This window comes from Rhipicephalus sanguineus, chromosome 4, assembly GCF_013339695.2.
Source record: "Rhipicephalus sanguineus isolate Rsan-2018 chromosome 4, BIME_Rsan_1.4, whole genome shotgun sequence".
Classification (NCBI taxonomy): Eukaryota; Metazoa; Arthropoda; class Arachnida; order Ixodida; family Ixodidae; genus Rhipicephalus; species Rhipicephalus sanguineus.
In genome coordinates this window covers 143,350,325-143,367,901 of record NC_051179.1, presented here as the reverse complement: position 1 = coordinate 143,367,901, position 17,577 = coordinate 143,350,325, and the positions used below count along the sequence as shown (strand labels likewise).

Sequence of the window (17,577 nt, the reverse complement as noted above, 5' to 3'; positions counted from 1 at the left end):
CAAAGACAAGGTTAGGTTTATCACTTGCCGTGAATTGCAGTCTGGTCCATCGATGCATCGCTTAACGAGTAAACGCAACCGCTGCGCACTTCGCTATCGCCCAGTTTGAGATATAGCAGCTGTAAATACATCTTGCCTTGCAGGAACTGCTTGCTGCCGTTTTGCACAATGTTCTGGCCATGAAACATACCAAGTGTTTCTATTTGTTGGACTAAGCGTTGTGCATTGCGTGAGGTCCCCAAAATCAATCGGTCGCTGTTTGAAGCACAATTTGAAAGCCTGTTTATTCAAGCTTCCAAGTTACAGATCTGCACTGCTGTCCAGAACAAAATACCATCGCTATATAGGACTTAAGATATGCGGTCCAGGAGGAAGGGCTGGGAGGGGGCGGGGCAACTCGTGTGTATCGTAACCCGCGCCCTGTAATTGACGAAACTCGAACGCAGGATAGAAAGCACGTCGCATATCGCATCCCTCAGCTGTTTAAGGACGTTCCGAACTTTGGCTCCACCAAACTTGTCAGTAGGACCTTAATGTGCATGACCTTTTCTAGATAATATAGATGTCGGGGAACGCCGGCCAACCTTAGTAACTTCAAAGCAACGCACATGGCGCTGTTTCTGGGTGTGCTCGGACTCGGACCAGCCTTGAGATGCTGTTCCACGCATTTATTGAGTGCAGCCACGGCAACGCAGGCGACATGTAATGCGCCGGTGGAGCATCGCATTTGTGTGGTTTGTTACTGACATGGCTTCTGACATGCTTGTGCGTCTGTCGTTGCCGAAGGCACTCAGATTGGCTTGTCTCTGCTGCAAAATTTTGTTATTCCTCTCCGTCTTTATTATTATTTATTTATTTAAGTTGCCTGGAGTTACCTGTAGTTACACCTAAGCCTTGTGACTGAAATGTCGCAACACTTGAATTTGCACAATCTGAACGACTTAGCGCATCCGTTTGACGTTCATCATGTTCTCAATGTTTAGCAAGATTTTGGTATTCACTTTATTCTATTCCCTCGCAGTCATACTGCACGCACAGATGGACAATGGGCGTATAAAGCGCTGCTCGAATCCTAGACGGCGTGCGGAAGGGAAGAGAAAACTGAATAACACTGACTGTTCCCCGATATGTGGAGCTAGCGCATCACGTGCACCGTGCCGACAATAAGTTGCAATGACGGTGTCCCTTTCGTGCACTATGCATAGCGGTGATTACCGCCCTCGTGCGCAATGACACCGAAATAAATAACATGCCAAAAAACTGTGCATTGTACTTTTGCAGCGTTAAAAATAAAAATGACCACCTAAGCACTCCGTCAAGACGGTGAACCAGCGAAGCTGAAACGTTCTCAATTATTGGTTGCCAGAATTATTTGTCCAGAAATCCTAAGTAATTTGCGCTTGCCTCCCGTCTGTTCGCGTCTTCCTATTTAAATGGACGAGATGTGAGTAATGGTGGTTGGCCAAGTTGTGTGGCACATACGCCCTGGGAGTTCTTGCCTACATGAGACGCAAGAATTTTGATTTCGCCTGGCCGTATTCGCTGTAAAAGTCGCTATTCGATATGATTTCAAGTTGTAACCATCGCACAGGACAGCTACGCTTTCGCCACATGTCGGGAAATGCGTGAACTGAAACTGTGTCGTTTGTACCAGGTAAAAACAGATGGCGCGAGGATGGCTCTCCTTGTAGAGTCTCTATGGGGGGGGGGGGGTGCTTCGGTGCAAGCGCCTAGCTGGTGTACCCATTGTAATTGCCCCTGATTTCTTTTTGTCCACTTTCTATAAGCATCGGGAGTCAAAGCTGAACTTTTTTTTCCCTTCAGTTCATAGAAACAAACTATCACGAATCGTCTGCAACGATGGCAGGGAAGAAAAGTCAAGAGCAACTCAATGAAACAGAGTGGTTACAGGCACAGGTAACTACGCAGTACGAATACAATCTTTTGAATGTGGCAGAAAGTGTGAAAATGGCGGAGGGATGTGCATGTTCAGGACGAAAGTAAGATTACTATTATAATCGTTTTCTTCGAATTGTAACTATTCAGCGTAACCAATTATTACCTCAGTAACAGAAGAATTCTTGCAAAGTAAACGATTACTTTACTTATATCCCAACTCACACCCACATAATAAATATACAATAACTACAATCTGCTTCCCGGTTTCTCACGCTGCTTCCATTTCAGCTCTTCACACCTGACTTCACACCTCGACATCGTCACGCCAGACATTACAGCCCTGCAATGTTCCACGGGGCGCAAACAAGGGAGCGGCTCCGGCCAGTGTCAGGAAACGACTCACCGCGGCCTCTACACTGTAAAAAATAGTTGTAAATTTACAGATAAAATACATGAAATTTCTGTACCGCGAAAGAAACTTTCTGTGAATGTGCCATGAAGGAAATCTGTTAAAAAGAGAAACTGAAATTTTCTTTTATTCGTGACCTTCAGCAAAACAAACGACTCAAAATTGAACCTACACAGTTTTAAATAGTTCAAAGATTACAAATGTCCATTAAATAACATTTCATGTTTTTCTGGTTATTCCCACAATGCTATTTTGATTTATTAATATTCAGAGCCTTTTCTGCGGTTCTACGTTCATGCCTCGCGGGCCCCTACATTACAACATGGCTACCGCTCACGTCGAAGCGCGGCTACGCATGGCTGCAGTGTAAAGCGCGGCTACGGCACCGTCCTGCTCCTGCTTTTTGTGCATCTGTCATTGAAAGGTGAGTGGTTTGCTTCTAACTAGAGTTCCTTACAACAAGAACTCGTTGATATGACTGCCCGCTTTCGAAATTCGCTCTCGCGTAGTTTCTAATTCTGCTTTGCGTCGGCAGCGCGCGCGACCACAACGTTGTGCGAGAGCCGGAATTCCTTCCATGCTTTGGTAGAAATACTGAAGATGCCTTGTAAGTGGGTGCTTGAGGGAACGCCTGCTGTTGTACCCCAATTATTTCTTTGCTGTTAGCGGCAGCGTACGTCAAGGTATGTGAATTTGTACTTGGACGGTTGCAGAGCGCATACTACAGCGTTCGCAGCGCACTTCATGTGCGTTCTCTGCGGGCAGCCATTAACGAGGTTTCGCTGTACAGAATAATGAGAGGTATTTGTTCACCTTACCCGCTTTGCTTCTTATTACATCAAACCTGTGTATTCTGTGTTTCTGCACCTATTTTTTTCTTGATGCTTGGACCGACTTCCTCTAAAAACTAATGAAGTGCATATAACTCAACTCAGCTAAACGAGCGACGTTACAGAGCATATAATACTTTCTTTTTTTATGAAAGTGCAAACGTTTCCTATTTTTGTGTGTTTATCTACGTGTAATAGGTACCTTTCTCCTGCATAGTGAACATGGCCCTGAGCAATGATGTTGTGGCTTGGTGTACGGCGTTTAGTGTTTTGTGGTGGTCATACCATGATAAGTTCTGCTTGGTTGCATAATGCTGTGTATCTTGAACATTGCTGGCGGGAATGTGCGAACGCATAGCTTCTTGGCGTAGTATCATTCGATGACCTTCCTTACGAAGCTTTAAGTTCCTGGCGGAAGATAGATAAACTAGGTAAACTTAGTTTATCGAATGGACGTGTGGGGCACATCCACTCGGTAAACTGATACCTCGATTGACTAGCCAATGGGGCACGGGCTTGACGTGTACACGCGCTACCGTGCGTCATCGCATTTCGCCTGCGTTGCGGTGCAGCACGTCTTCTCCTCGGTAGGAGAAACTCGGCGCGTTTCGGATTGGCGTGTTCCCTGCTGAAGCTCATGTTAGATACACGGTCAGGGGCGTAGCCAAGGGGGGGTTGGGGGGGTTCAACCCCCCCCCCCCGAAATTTTTCAGTTTTGCTTGCGTATATAGGCACGCACACATACAAACGCACGCACAAAAATACATAAAGTATGGTTGAACCCCCCCTGAAAAAAATTTCTGGCTACGCCCCTGTACGCGGTTGTTATCCGTGGTTTACACACAACGGCGTGAAGCCGTGAACACCTCTGGAAAGTGGGCTTAAGTGCGCTCGTAGTACAGGCGGTGAATCGTGGCACATGTCACATGTGATCTCTCAGTGAGCACCAACGCCGACGCCGCTGTTCTAGCCGTGCGTGAAGGCTTATTTTGGACATCGATCGTGACTACCTTTAAAGAATCCCGGTTTTCGGAGAGGCGGACTTTGTTTTTAGTGGCGTATTGAAGGGCGAATGAATCTTTCGTTGGCTCTCGCCCGTTTTGTTCACCAGTGCTTCGCGGCAGTAGTTATTAGACTTCCATCGTCGAACAAAAGTACCGACACAAATTTTGAATGACGCAACCAAGTGTGTTCGAGATGGGTGTACGAGATGTGTTCGCCGCTGAACGCAAAATTTTAGCTCTTTGAGGCGCACGTTCTGTCGCGCGTGAGGTTTAGGGCGTTCGAAAAAAAAAAAAAAAAACATGTGCACGTTTTGGTCGACAGCTTCAGAAGGACAACCGTTCTATACCTCCGCCCTATCGACATGTAGGCCATAGAAAGAGAAGCTTGGCAGATAACAGCGGCTCCCGAACTGCTCAGACGACTGGCATATGACGGAATGGTCTGTGTGTTTTGCGAGCCATGCTACCGCGACAGATGGGCTTTGTTTATTTGACGGTGTTGTTTCCTGCCAAATGACGTCATGCGAAACAAACTGTAATTACGCTAACATTACCACTGAAAAAATAACATCTACTTCTTTAAGCGCATCACTCCTTGAATGAAGCGAATTGCTCATTAGAAATGTTCTGCGATTTGTAAACATTCACAATATTCTATAGATTTTGAACATATATATTGTGTTGCTCTTTTGTGGAGAAGCAAATTTCATGCTATGTATAGTTTACAGCACGTAATAGGCAGGAATTGGCGTACCAGGGTGGGGGTTCAACCCCCCCCCCCCCCATTTGTTAGATTGAGCATGTGTAAATATGCACGCACGAACATACTACATAAAGAGCGGTTGAACCTCGCCCCGAAAAGAACTTCTCGCTACGGCCCTGCAGGCAGTGCAACTCGTCTTCTGGCCCAATGGCTTAGCCCAACTCGAAGGAGTTTTTCAGTAAAAATATAAACCAATTGACCCTCTGCTTTTCATAAAACGAAGGACAGTTTGCTCCATCTAAGGTGGCAAGTTTTCCCAGATTGATACAGATCATTGGACAAATTTCCCCACCACGTGCCATTTATAAATGAATTCCTGGTAACGAAAAAAGTGTGACAGAAATCGCAACTAGGTGGCTCGCTAGCCCAAATAATGAAATAGTCGACGCGAAGCAACCGTCATTGCGAACGTCATTGCGCATGCATTGTTGATTCCTTACGTAAACACTTTCTGCAATGGAGGTTCACTGAGCGCGCCCACGTGCTCTGGTGTTATTCGTCTGCATGCGCAGCCTCACGTCCGTGCTAATGCGCATGCCTTTAAAGGCTTTTTGAAAGCATTAGGAATATGTTTCAATTAGGTATAGCATTTAATGTTAATGATTCATTCTCTCTGAATTGGCAAAAATGTCTGTTACAGTCAGGCATTAGCCTCCTTTCCTTTCTCTTTAGAGCTTTACAGAAGTGCTTACCGTTATAAAGACTTTTCTATTTCTTTCGGTAATTGCAGTTTTTTATTTATTTCAGCGATGTATGTCTGCAGTCTCTTTGGCACCACCAAGACGACTGTGCCACATTTCATGAAGTATGCCGTACTGCACAAAAGCATGAATATATTCTGCATGAAGTGCCCAATGGAACAGCACAGAAAAGTGTTCCTAGAGTTCCTTCTCTGAGCTAGTGCTACGAGATACCAAGGACGAAAATAGGACTGACGAGAAAACGAAGATTCCAAAAGGATTTATATGTTTTTGCGTCATGGAAGCCCTAAGGTGTCATAGTGCCCTGAGGTGGTGCTGCATCTCGAGCTACCAGAAGGTAAGAGAATAATTTGGCAGTGGCCTACTCCTCAAATTGTTCGCTGCTTTAATTTACCTTCTCTTATTGAGAGAATTTATTTATTTATTTTTATTTTATATCACATCTACAATGTCTGTAGTTCAATAACAATATTGTCTAACTTTTTAATTGTCTTCGTATGCTTGTTTGAACTCCAGGGTACAGGAGTTTTAATGACTACTTATCGCATAATTAACTTCATAACTTTTATTATTGCAGGCAAGTACAAGTGAAGATAATGTCGGAGACGTGCCGTGCTCCCCTTTCATCATTGCCAAAGGTACTGTTATGGATATTTGCAATATATTGCTGAATATTTCTAAACAGGAAATATTTTGTTCCAGGAGAGAACTTTCTGACTGCCGGGGTATTTACCATCTGTATTGATACCCATGCTGTGATTGAATCCACCACACAGTGCCAGGCATTCAAGTTGATGTTCTTTACACACTTCGCCTTTACTAATGAATTCCGCAAGGAGGTCAGCCTAAACCTGGAGTTCACACAAAGGTAAAGCCTAATATGATTTTTCTGACTTTTTCAACAAGATTCATGCAACTAACTTAGATAAAGCCACATTAGATAGTACGAAAGTAGACAAGTACTGGGGAATTTCCAGTCTCTGATACTACACTCCCATTTGGCTAAGTCATTGAGGGTTCTGATGGAGGGTATAACTAATTTTTTTTTTCGAAAGTCTGCCCATAGGCATAATAATTATTCATTCAGAAATACACATACAAATTTGCTTCGTGTATGAAGTCCAGTAATGAGTGGTGGTGAGGTCCTCTAATCCAGCGGTCAAGGCCGGATGGAAATGTTCAGCTTAAGTGTAAAACTGTCTACGGGAATCCTGAGCGGTCATGAAAGATTCTAAGTAATAACGTTAGTATATGGAACGGTTGACGTGTGAAGTATTTTTAATCACTGTTTAATGAGGATTTCGAAGGGGCACCAAGTAACACGACAATTTTCATTATATTAAATAAGAGCTAGCACTTTTTTATGCAGTTCTGCATCCGGAGAAAGGTGTGTGTCCGGGATAGTTGGTATACCATAATTGTGAGCACAACGCAGAAAGAGAGACACAATAAACAAAGGACCGACGAGGATTGGTGCAATAAAGCGAGAATTCCCTGTAAGCAAAATGGGCACAGATTGCATCAGCAACACGTCTACAAGTTTATTTGGCATCTATAGCTACACACGACTTTCTCATATCTCTTATTGTTTGCAATGGAGAACATGTGCACGCATGCGCTTCAGGATGAGTATGTTCTTTTCCTGATTGTCTGGGGCAATGCCGTAAATTCCGTGGTGAAAATTGTGCCTGTGGTGTCCCATCATCCACTCTGTCCGTGTCTATCGCGCTACAATGGTTTCAGTGTAATTTTTAGCAAATCTAAATTGTGAAATCCATAGTGCCTACCATACAATCATGCGTGTGCACTTAAAAAATCGGATAGTTCGGCGGTGTTCTCTGGTCCCAGCAAGCGCATGCATTATTTATTAACACCTTTGTTTTGTTTAATAGCATGGTAGCTTTGTTTCGACTTTGGGCTATGCGCGCACAATGTCACAAAGCTCATACATGGTGGAAGCTGTTGAAGGTGAGGACCTTCAGCGGCACTCCGCAAGTCCACATAAAACTGGCTTGTTACATTCCGACTGACAAACGATCAGTTGCCGACCAAATTTCGGCGACAAAATGATCACCACCTGGGCGGGGTGGTGTTGCTCGCGGAGTTACGTAATAAGGGATGGGTTGAGAAGACGTTTCGGCTTAATACACGGGGTCTTGGTCCGCGGTCTCATTGTGGACGATCAACCTAATGACAGAAATTGTGGCTTTTACTCTTGTGCAAAACAGGTACTGGATTTGCGCATTCATCAAGAAAAATGTGTTTATTTTTTTTCTTGATACTCTCGATAATTGGGAATTCGGTTAACTCAGACGTTTTTTTCGGACCCGTGAAATGCGAATTAATGAGCTTTTATTGTATTTGGGTGAGTGTTTAAAAGCACGTGAACCTTGCTCTGTGAGGAGCATTATTTCCTTTAAAGTCCTTACACTGCAATAAATGACATTGTATGAACCATAATGAAATTTTATAGAAATGAATCTCCATCTGGATCATGAGGTTATTTTTTTACCTGATTCCACACACCTTAAAGTGGCAATGCGAGGGTTTCTTGAGCGCTCTACCAAAATAATCAATGTTGTTCTCAGTGAGGTCCATTATGTTCAGCATAGTCATGCAACAGCTTGGTGCACCTAAAAATATCATTATTCGTTTTTAGGGCAGCCGCAGCAGTCAACCCTGACAGAGGGAGCAAGGTCGAGAAGTCAAGGAATCAGCGCCGCCTCACACCACAAATGACCAACTTAATCAAAGCTCTGCGAGACTATGAATGCTAAGTGTTACAACGAAAAATTTGCAGTGTCATTATGAATATACCGTATGTACTCGAATCTAAGCAGATGTTTTGTTTTTTTTTCCGAAAAAAACGATGTGCGAAAGCGTGTGTGTGTGGGGGGGGGGGGGGGCGGGTTGGCTTAGATTCGAGTACAATGATTAAGTTTTTTTTCTGGCCTTGCGAATTTCGCGGATCGGCTTATAATCAGGTACGGCCTAGATTCGAGTAAATACGGTATATCTACACATTTTCCCAACCAGTTTGAATCTACGGTGACAACATGTACGCAGTTTTCATTATTTTGAAGCTGTTTACATGCAGCATTTCCTGTGCTTAAATAAAGATTCGTTTCTTTTATCATGAAAGGAGAATCCACTGAAACGTGCCTGTTTTTATTGCGTTATTTACTAGAGTGCTGGAGGCAACACCTCGCGGGTGTAGCTCCAAGAAGTTCACAATGTCCGCTCGGTGCTCGGCTGCTTATACCCGAAAGTCGCGGGTGCGACCCCGGCAGCGGCGGTCGCATTTCGACGAAGGCGAAATGGTAGAGGCCCATGTGCTGTGCGATGTCAGTGCACGTTAGAAACACCAGATTGTCGAAATTTTCGAAGCTCTCCACTACTACGCGCCTCATAATCATATCGTGGTTTTGGCTTGTAAAACCCCAGATATTATTTTTAAAAAAATTGGAATATATTTGGACTATGCGAACGCAATATATTGGTATTTTTGTCATTGCATTTGGCTAAACAAAATATTTTTGCGTATCGCTTGTACAAGTGACATAGCTACTTTTTAGTACTGAGGAATGCTTTTCTAAGAAAATATATATAAGTTCATCTTTATGCATAAAAAATATGTTCCAGAATTAAAATGCAGTAATGAAATAGCAGGAGGGCTGTAGCAGAAAACACAACCTTTGTGACTCGATATCCGAACTTATACTTATAGATAACGTTTCTGTAAACGATAACAGACACTATTAGCGAAATAACAGATAAATGATAACAGAAAACAGTTTTTTTTTCAGTGTCTGAAAACTGAAACGTGTTTTTAAACATAAAATTTCTGTACTGTAAAAGTGAAAGTAACAGTGAAATAACAGAAAGAAGACAAACAGAAAAACAAGTTTTTTCTGTAACACAAAACTGAACATTGTGTTTATGCAGAAAAATTCTGTAAAGTAAAACAGAAAATATCTGTTAAAACACAGAAAAATTCAAAATAGAAAACATAGCTTTACAGAAATTTTGTGGCAAGAGAGCTGCCAGACAATTTCTGTTTTTTTCACAAAATATTTTTTACAGTGTAGGCTCCCTAGGCTACCGACGGAGCACTTTAGGGTCATCGTTCGTCCACGGGGCGGCCTGGATATCAAGAAGACTGGCCATTTCAAGATCGCACAGGCCCTCATTGCGGCGGCTGGACTAACATCCGGAGAGGTGGAGGAGGATGTCATCTGCCCGAATGTGATTCAGAACATCATGGTAGCTAGTACACCTTCTGAGAGGAATGCTAAGGCCTACAACACAGTGGCTTCTTTGATCATTGACAATGTGACTTATGAGGTTAATGCCTACATGGCAGCTCCAAACAACACGAGCAAGGGAGTGATTCGAGATATCGATCCTACCCTCGACCAAGATGAACTCACGAGACTCATCGTCCAACCCAGGAACCCTACTGTCATAGGAGTTAGAAGAATAAAGAGTACAAGTTCTGTGATAGTGCTTTTTGACGGACTTAAGGTGCCGGAATATGTAAAGTGTGGGCCTAGCCTAGTGAAGTGCTCGCTATACCGGAGGCAGACTGACATTTGCTATGCATGCGGCAGATTGGTACACCGAGCCGATGTTTGCCCATCTCCGGAGGACGGGATATGCCGAGGTTGTGGCACCAGCAACCCGGACGATCAGCACAACTGCTCCCCGAAATGTGCGCTTTGCGGGGGTAATCACCTCACTGCGAGCAGGGATTGCAAGCGAAGATTTCAAGTTCCATACGTCGTACGGCAAAGAAGAAGAGCTCGGCGCTACCAGAAATCCCAAGAAGCCCACGACTCCACTGGAGCAGAACCTCTCCCACCCAAGTCTGCCACCAGCAGGAGGTCCCGAAGTTCGGAGACCAGAGGCAACCGCTACCGGGTGCTGGCGGAAGATAACAGCCCGAGCCCGGGCAGGGCTTCCTCTAAGGACAAGGGGCGATCCGTCTCCCGGGGCCGGAAGGGCTACAAACCAGACTCTCGTTTGAATGGACGATCGCCATCCAGGAGCAGATCCAGGTACATCGGCCGTTCCAGTTCTCGGTCCCGCAAGCTCAGCGTCAGCATCCAGGAACCGGCAGAGCAAGGCACTGGTCCCACTTGGGCCGATCGAGTCAAGGGACAAACCAAAAAGGTAACGGGGGGCACACCGCCAGAGCATAGCGATACTAGAGTAGCGCAGCTCGAGAAAGAAAATGCACTGCTGAAAAGAGAGATGCAGCAACTCAGAGCCGAGATCGCTGAACTTAGGAACGCGACAAAACATAATCCGGTACAACCTCCCGCGCCCCTTCAGTACGTAGAGGATGAGGCTCCCATGGAAGTCCCAGTTGAAGAAGCGTCTAGCGAACGCCCCGCCAAAAAGCGAGCCATTGTAGATTCAGCGTGTAGCAGCTCAGCTATGAAGGCCAAATCGGAAATCAAAGACGCCATTGAGTCACTCAGCATTACGGTTGGAGCAATCAAGGCTACGCTTGATGGCCTCGTGGAAGGTTTCAGTTCACTGAGTCTCCGACATGACGAGCTTGAGAAGCATGTATTCTCTATGAGTCAAACCCCAGATCCTACTAAAGGAAAAAAGACTAGTTCCGCCTCGGCCGAACAGACAGCGGCTGCATCTCGCGGCATCTTCTACGACCAGCTAGCCTTAAACCATAATCATGGCAGCAAACCACAAGCCGATTTGAATTTGGCAGTGGAACTGTAGGGGATTCCAGCGCAAGAGGAATGTCCTTCAGCAGTTCATCCGCTCGCATCAGGAAAAACCGCATGTCATTCTTCTACAAGAAACGCTCACAGACTCGGTCTCACTACCGGGCTACAAGGCGTACACGATTCACGATAAAGAGAAAAGGGGCATCAGCACCCTTGTAACCAATAGAAGCACTTTTATCTCTCACAGCATTAACGATCCCGAAAGGAAAGTAGAGTACTCCCTAATAGAAATTATACCCGGTAATTTAAACAAGGACAGCATTTTCGTACTCAATATATACAGTACGCCTTCGGATCTCAGGCAGAGATTCGCAGCGATCATTGCCAGTGCGGCTAGTAAAGCAAGGAATTCCCCTCTAATCATTGCTGGGGACTTCAATGCGCCGCATCGGGCGTGGGGATATCCGCAGAATACCCACAAAGGTATCGACCTATGGCAAAGTGCAGCCAATCATAACCTCACTTTAATCACTGATCCTGCTTTCCCAACTAGAATTGGCAATTCGTGCTCTAGAGACTCTGTGCCGGATCTTACATTTGTCAAAAATGTCGATTCGATGACCTGGTCAAACTTATTGACAGATCTTGGCAGCGATCACCATATCTTAGCCACTAGCATGTTTGTGGAGACGAAAAGACTGAGAAGCTTTACCGTCACAGACTGGGACCTGTTTCGAACACTCCGAGAAAAGCGTGGGCAGTCCCAACACTCACCTCCTGGTTTGGACCGATGGTCTGAACAATTAAAAGAGGACGTCAAGGCAGCCACGAAGTCAATCCAGACCGACCTCGAAGTCGACAGGATGGACAGCCGGTTGGCGCATCTTCTGGAGGCTAAAAAGTCACTCCTCGACCGATGGAAAGGGCAGAGGCTCAACCGGAAGCTTCGAAAAAAGATTTCAGAACTGAACGGGACCATTGAAGAGCATTGTCAGGTACTAGCTAAGCAGCAATGGGACGAACTCTCTAACTCTGTGGATGGTCAGATGAGAGTCGGAGGAAAATGGAACTTGCTAAAACACCTCCTAGATGACATGAATTCTAAGTCTAATCAGAGGCACGCGATAGAAAAGGTCCTTCATGAAGCGAAGCGGTCGGAACCCATGGGCGTCATTGCGGATAAGTTGGCAAACAGATATCTTCCGGTTGGTAGCGTGCGTCCGACGGACTATCCTACGTACAAGGGCGAGCCGAATCCAACACTTGACGAACCATTCAGCACCAGCGAAGTCAGGGCAGTATTACATAGCCTAAATGGAAGGTCTACCTCTGGTCCGGACGGAATTTCCAACAGGGCTCTCAGGAACCTGGATGACGACTCCATCGAGTATCTCACTGAAGAGATAAATCGGGTCTGGAAGCAGGGCTTGGTTCCAGAGACCTGGAAGTCCGCATCGGTGATACTCATTCCGAAGCCGGGAAAACCCCCAGGCCTCCCAAACCTTCGACCCATCTCCCTCACGTCATGCGCGGGGAAGGTTGCAGAGCACGTCATTCACAAACGCATTTCGGACCATGTCGAGAAGAGCAATTTATTTCCATACAACATGGTTGGCTTCCGTCCGGCTTTGTCGACGCAGGATGCGATGAAGCTCATCAAGTGTCAAATAATCGACAATCCAACCAGAGACGTCCGGGCTATTCTGGGTTTAGATTTGGAAAAAGCTTTTGACAACGTGTCTCACGCACACATTCTGAATGCCATATCGGATCTCAATTTGGGCGCATCCTTTCACGGTTACATCAGCTCCTTTCTCAAGGGGCGGAAAGCGACACTTAAAATTGGAGACATAACAACAGAGGCTTTCGAGCTTGGCCCTAGGGGAACACCGCAGGGAGCGGTCGTTTCACCGCTATTGTTTAACATAGCAATGATAGGTCTCTCGGAAAAGCTCTCTGCTATAGACTGTGTTAGTCACACAATCATGCAGATGACATAACTATATGGTGCACCAAGGGATGTGAAGGAGATGTTGAGGCGAGTCTCCAATCGGCAGTCAATGAGGTTGAATCATACCTGGAAAACACGGGACTAAAATGTTCCCCCAGTAAGTCCGAGTTACTCCTTTATAGACCAATCAGACGAGGTCCCAAGCCCAGGGGATGGAAGCCACTCGCAGATGTCGATATCAGGCTAACCACACGTGATGGAAACCTCATTCCTAGAGTCGAGTCCATACGCATGTTGGGCATGGTTATCGAATCCAATGGATCCAATAGGCTTACGTTAGATAGGATTACAAAGAAAACGGAAATGGTCATCAGACTCATTACTAGGGTGTCTAATAGAAGAGGAGGCCTGAAAGAAGACAGTTTACTCCGGATTTTCCATGCATTTCTCATGAGCCACATCATCTACGTAGCGGCCATGCACACCTGGCACAACTTCGAGAAAAAGAAGCTTAACACCCACATTCGGAAAAGCATCAAAAGGGTGCTAGGCATTCCGATGACGGCTAGCACAGAACGCCTTTCTCAATTAGGTGTGCACAATACGCTGGATGAAATCATCGAAGCACAAGAATCAGCCCAGCTGGCTCGACTATCCTGCTCTTTGGCAGGGAGAAGAATCTTAGCCATTCTGGGCCTCAATCCAGTGCTGGCAGAGGAGAGAAGCCATCCAATCATCGAGGAGCAAAGAGAAAATATTCTTGTCGCACCGATCCCTCGCAATATGCATCCGCAGCACAATGAGGGAAGGCGTAGAGCAAGAGCGATTGCGATCCTGAAGAAGATCAAGGATGATCCTCAATCGGTCTGCTTCGTAGATGCGGCACAATATGGTCGCTCATCTCACTATGCCGTGGTCGCAATAGATAACAGAGGTGAAATAATCTCGTCGGCCTCCCTGACTGGGACCACTTCTTCTAAAGCGGAGCAGGTTGCTATTGCTTTGGCACTCTTGGATGATAACAGGACGCAAATCTACTCGGATTCTAGATCGGCACTCAGGGCGTTTGCCTCGGGCTCCATAGCGAAAGAGGCACATGACGTTCTTAAGAACCGGACCATAACTATGCACACAATCATTTGGTTCCCGGCACACCTAGGTCAAACTTTGGACTCCCTCACCAACCTCAACGACATCGCCCACTCCCAAGCGCGCGTACTAACTCTCCGCGTGGGAGGAGAAGCCTTGTCACAGAGCAGGGTTCAAGAGTTCCGAGACACTTTATTCACATTTAATGAATTCACGAAGCATTTTTATCTGGAAAGAAGAGCATTTCCTCCACCACACAAAAAGCTCACGAGACCACAGGCGATGACCCTTAGGATGCTTCAAACTAATTCTTATCCGAATCTTGCTTTCATGCACTGTCTATTCCCAAGTGACTTCAGCTCGCAATGCCCTAGCTGCGGGGGAACGTTCGATTTAGAGCACATGCTTTGGCGGTGCCCCTCGTTACGTGGGGATAAGGACCTCACAGAGCAGAAATGGACCTCGGCCCTCAAGAGCTCGGAATATCAGCAACAACTTTGGGCTGTCCAGAGAGCCTGCGATACGGCGGTTAGGCTAGGTCTAACTGTCCCCACGTGGGAGCGGCCCGCGGTGTCACCCTAAGGGGTGGCACTTCTCCGGATCTTTAAATAAAGTTCTTCGTACCGTACACCTGACTTTCACAGGTCATTGCGCCCTGATCCACAACAACAAACCTGATTACCCCTTTGAAGGTGTGTACGACGGAGTGCGGCTGTACAAGAAAAAAACACGTACAGTTTTTTGTTTCAGTAGCAACATAATCCACGCTGTTTTCGTCATTCATCTGAAACTTGAGACGGGAAAAAGCACACGCAAAGAGCGGAACTGCTGATGAAGGAAGCGCATGTTATGTAGGCGTGCTATGGCGGCCGGCGAAGAGTCCGTGCTACGGTGGGTGGTCCGTGCCGTGACGCCCGCCAGACTTCCCGTAAGGCGGCGCCACCTCAAGTTTTGCGGGCTAATACACATCACTAGAGCTCAGCAAGCAGCAATTTTATCTTCGCATGACTGCCCAGAAGTCTAAAGATCGTATCCCATAGCTCGACTGTCGTGAACAACATTAAGCATCCTGCATTCATTACGCATTTATTTATTACATCATACTTCGCATACTAAAATTGCATGCTCGAAACCCTTTGTAACATTTTTAGTGGCGCGAACACCGAGTGACACTCTTTGCAATCTTCCAGACCACCCCGTAAAGCGTCGGTGCGAGTTGTCAGAGTACCCGAATGAAAATGAGAAATACATACATAGAGGAGACGGAATGGGTTAGCCTAAGGGTTGTATATGATATAGTGGGCACTATGGCATGGCATCAATGAAAATTGAAGTGATATAACGAGTAAAAGTTAGTATAATCATCCATTAGTAGAAACGCTTCGTAGGTTCTGGTTCCAATGAAGGGTAATATTTTTTCAAGTGAAAGCCTTAGGCGCCTCACCAAACGAGAAAAGGGACCATCGGCGTCGGCGGTGGCGTCAACATGAACGATACCAAAAGTCACGTGATAAGAAATTACGGCTTGATTACATCATCACGTGACGTCATGATGACGTCACAGCTAGCAAAAGAACGGAATTTCTTGTGACGTCACATAATATGACGTCAGGTGATGACGCCACCACACGAAGTCACCGCATGGTCAAAGGTGTGCCGATCCCGGAGGCAGTGTAGTACCAGGTGAGCTGCAGAAAGCTTGCCATCCTTCCTATCCTTGAGGCAGTGCAAAACCACGTAAGGCGCAGAAAGCTTTCGGGGGGCAAGGGGATTTTTTTCTTAGGGGCTAAGATAAATACATCGATTGAGAAGAAAAAGAAGTGGATGGCTCACTGCTAATCACAAGTTTACCAACAGTCTGTACAAGTACCAATCTCCGACCCCTAAGTCGTGCATTAGGGTCGCTTCATTCTTTTCTGACTCCTTGCATAATTCATGTATACGCAGAGAACAGGAACGAATGCCATAGTGGGTCACTCTCTCCAGTGACATCTAGTGGGTCTGTCTCCAGCGCGCATTGCTCCATGACGCTGCTCGCTCTCGTGGTCCGTGAATTGAACCGTTGATCAAGCTACCGGTAGAAACGCACATCAAGGCACCCTAGCTACCGGTCGACTCTCACGCCAGCGGGCAATAAATACCTTTACATATGTTTGTTTGTTCGCTGTAATCACGGCCCGCGGTAATAAATTTAACGCTGATGGTATAATTATTTAAATTGTTACTTAATGAAGGCATACGAGTTGCGTCGATATATTTAAATTTCGTTCGCCGTAAAACACCTAGTACCCACAATCGCATTCTACGAAGTAAATTGCCGTCATACGGCCGGTAGTTCCGCTTTCAATTTGAAGCCTCTCTGGTAAGTCAAGTAACAGTAAATAGCATGTAGGTATATACACCTAGCAGCTATGATGCTAACTTTTGTGCGACGTTAAGCTTGTAGGGTAATTGTGCCTTCCTGTCCGATTTGATGATGATGATGGTGATGATGATGATGATGATGATGATGATGCTCCTGGGATGTTTGGCACCTACCGACTCAGAGGGATCGGTTTCCCCTGCGGTGGCAGCAGGAACGGCACATCATCTTTTTCTGACAATATTCCAGAGCTGATGATGTATCAGCGCAAACAAAAAAAATCTATTTTTTGTTCGTCCGTCCGTCTGCAAAACAATAAAGGCATACGATATTCTACTAAATATTTATGCTTCATTCTATCTTTGTTGTAGTATGACTTGTAGGAATTTTAACGACAAAGCTCCTCCTCTTTCTTTGCTGAAACGTTCATCTATTGATTGATTGCTTTCCACATTTCGCTACCGCTTGCCACGTACCCGTTGACGAGCATGGAAAAGTGTAAAAAAAAGAAAAAAAAAACATTGTCAGCGCCCGAATAAAGAACGGAGCGAGTTTACAAGTCTGTATCACTAGCGACGACAATTTGCAGCGACGACTTCGCTTAGTTGTCCACGTTGAGAGGCGATGGTTGCAATAATAAAAAAAAACACAGGGGGATATGCAACACATCTTAAAATACATTGTGCTGTGCATCAAAATTATAAAAACCGCAATCCGAAACGCTTGCAAGAGCGTAGCACCGCGCTGGCGAGTGATGTACTCGCCACCCGGCGATGCTCCACTAAAGTTGAAGGTTCTCGTTTTCGCCGAGAGAATCCAGATGGCGCGAGCCTCCTCCACGCGATTGTCAGTGAGCACAGCGGCCCGTGCCAGTGA

General features: G+C 45.8%; 1 protein-coding gene across 2 annotated transcripts; it reads left to right on the top strand.

Moving 5' to 3' along the window:
- The first annotated feature begins 2,630 nt into the window (after positions 1–2,630).
- Positions 2,631–8,438, top strand: LOC119390777 (uncharacterized). 2 transcript variants are annotated; one of them, XM_049414924.1, is made up of 5 exons: positions 2,631–2,732; positions 5,653–5,943; positions 6,184–6,244; positions 6,309–6,474; positions 8,266–8,438. In XM_049414924.1, exons 2-5 carry the CDS (start codon positions 5,884–5,886, stop codon positions 8,381–8,383), a joined length of 405 nt encoding a protein of 134 aa, XP_049270881.1. In that variant the 5' UTR covers positions 2,631–2,732; positions 5,653–5,883; the 3' UTR covers positions 8,384–8,438. The 2 variants fall into 2 exon arrangements, with proteins under 2 accessions (XP_049270881.1, XP_049270880.1); XM_049414923.1 differs by lacking the exon at positions 2,631–2,732 and having other exon boundaries at positions 5,076–5,943.
- The last annotated feature ends 9,139 nt before the right edge of the window (positions 8,439–17,577 follow it).

Excerpts from the sequence above, each read along its gene's own strand:
- LOC119390777 (XM_049414924.1), top strand. The coding sequence starts at position 5,884 with ATGGAAGCCCTAAGGTGTCATAGTGCCCTGAGGTGGTGCTGCATCTCG. Across the intron at positions 5,944-6,183 it reads GCATCTCGAGCTACCAGAAG|GCAAGTACAAGTGAAGATAA; the intron begins GTAAGAGAATAA and ends TTATTATTGCAG. Across the intron at positions 6,475-8,265 it reads AACCTGGAGTTCACACAAAG|GGCAGCCGCAGCAGTCAACC; the intron begins GTAAAGCCTAAT and ends ATTCGTTTTTAG.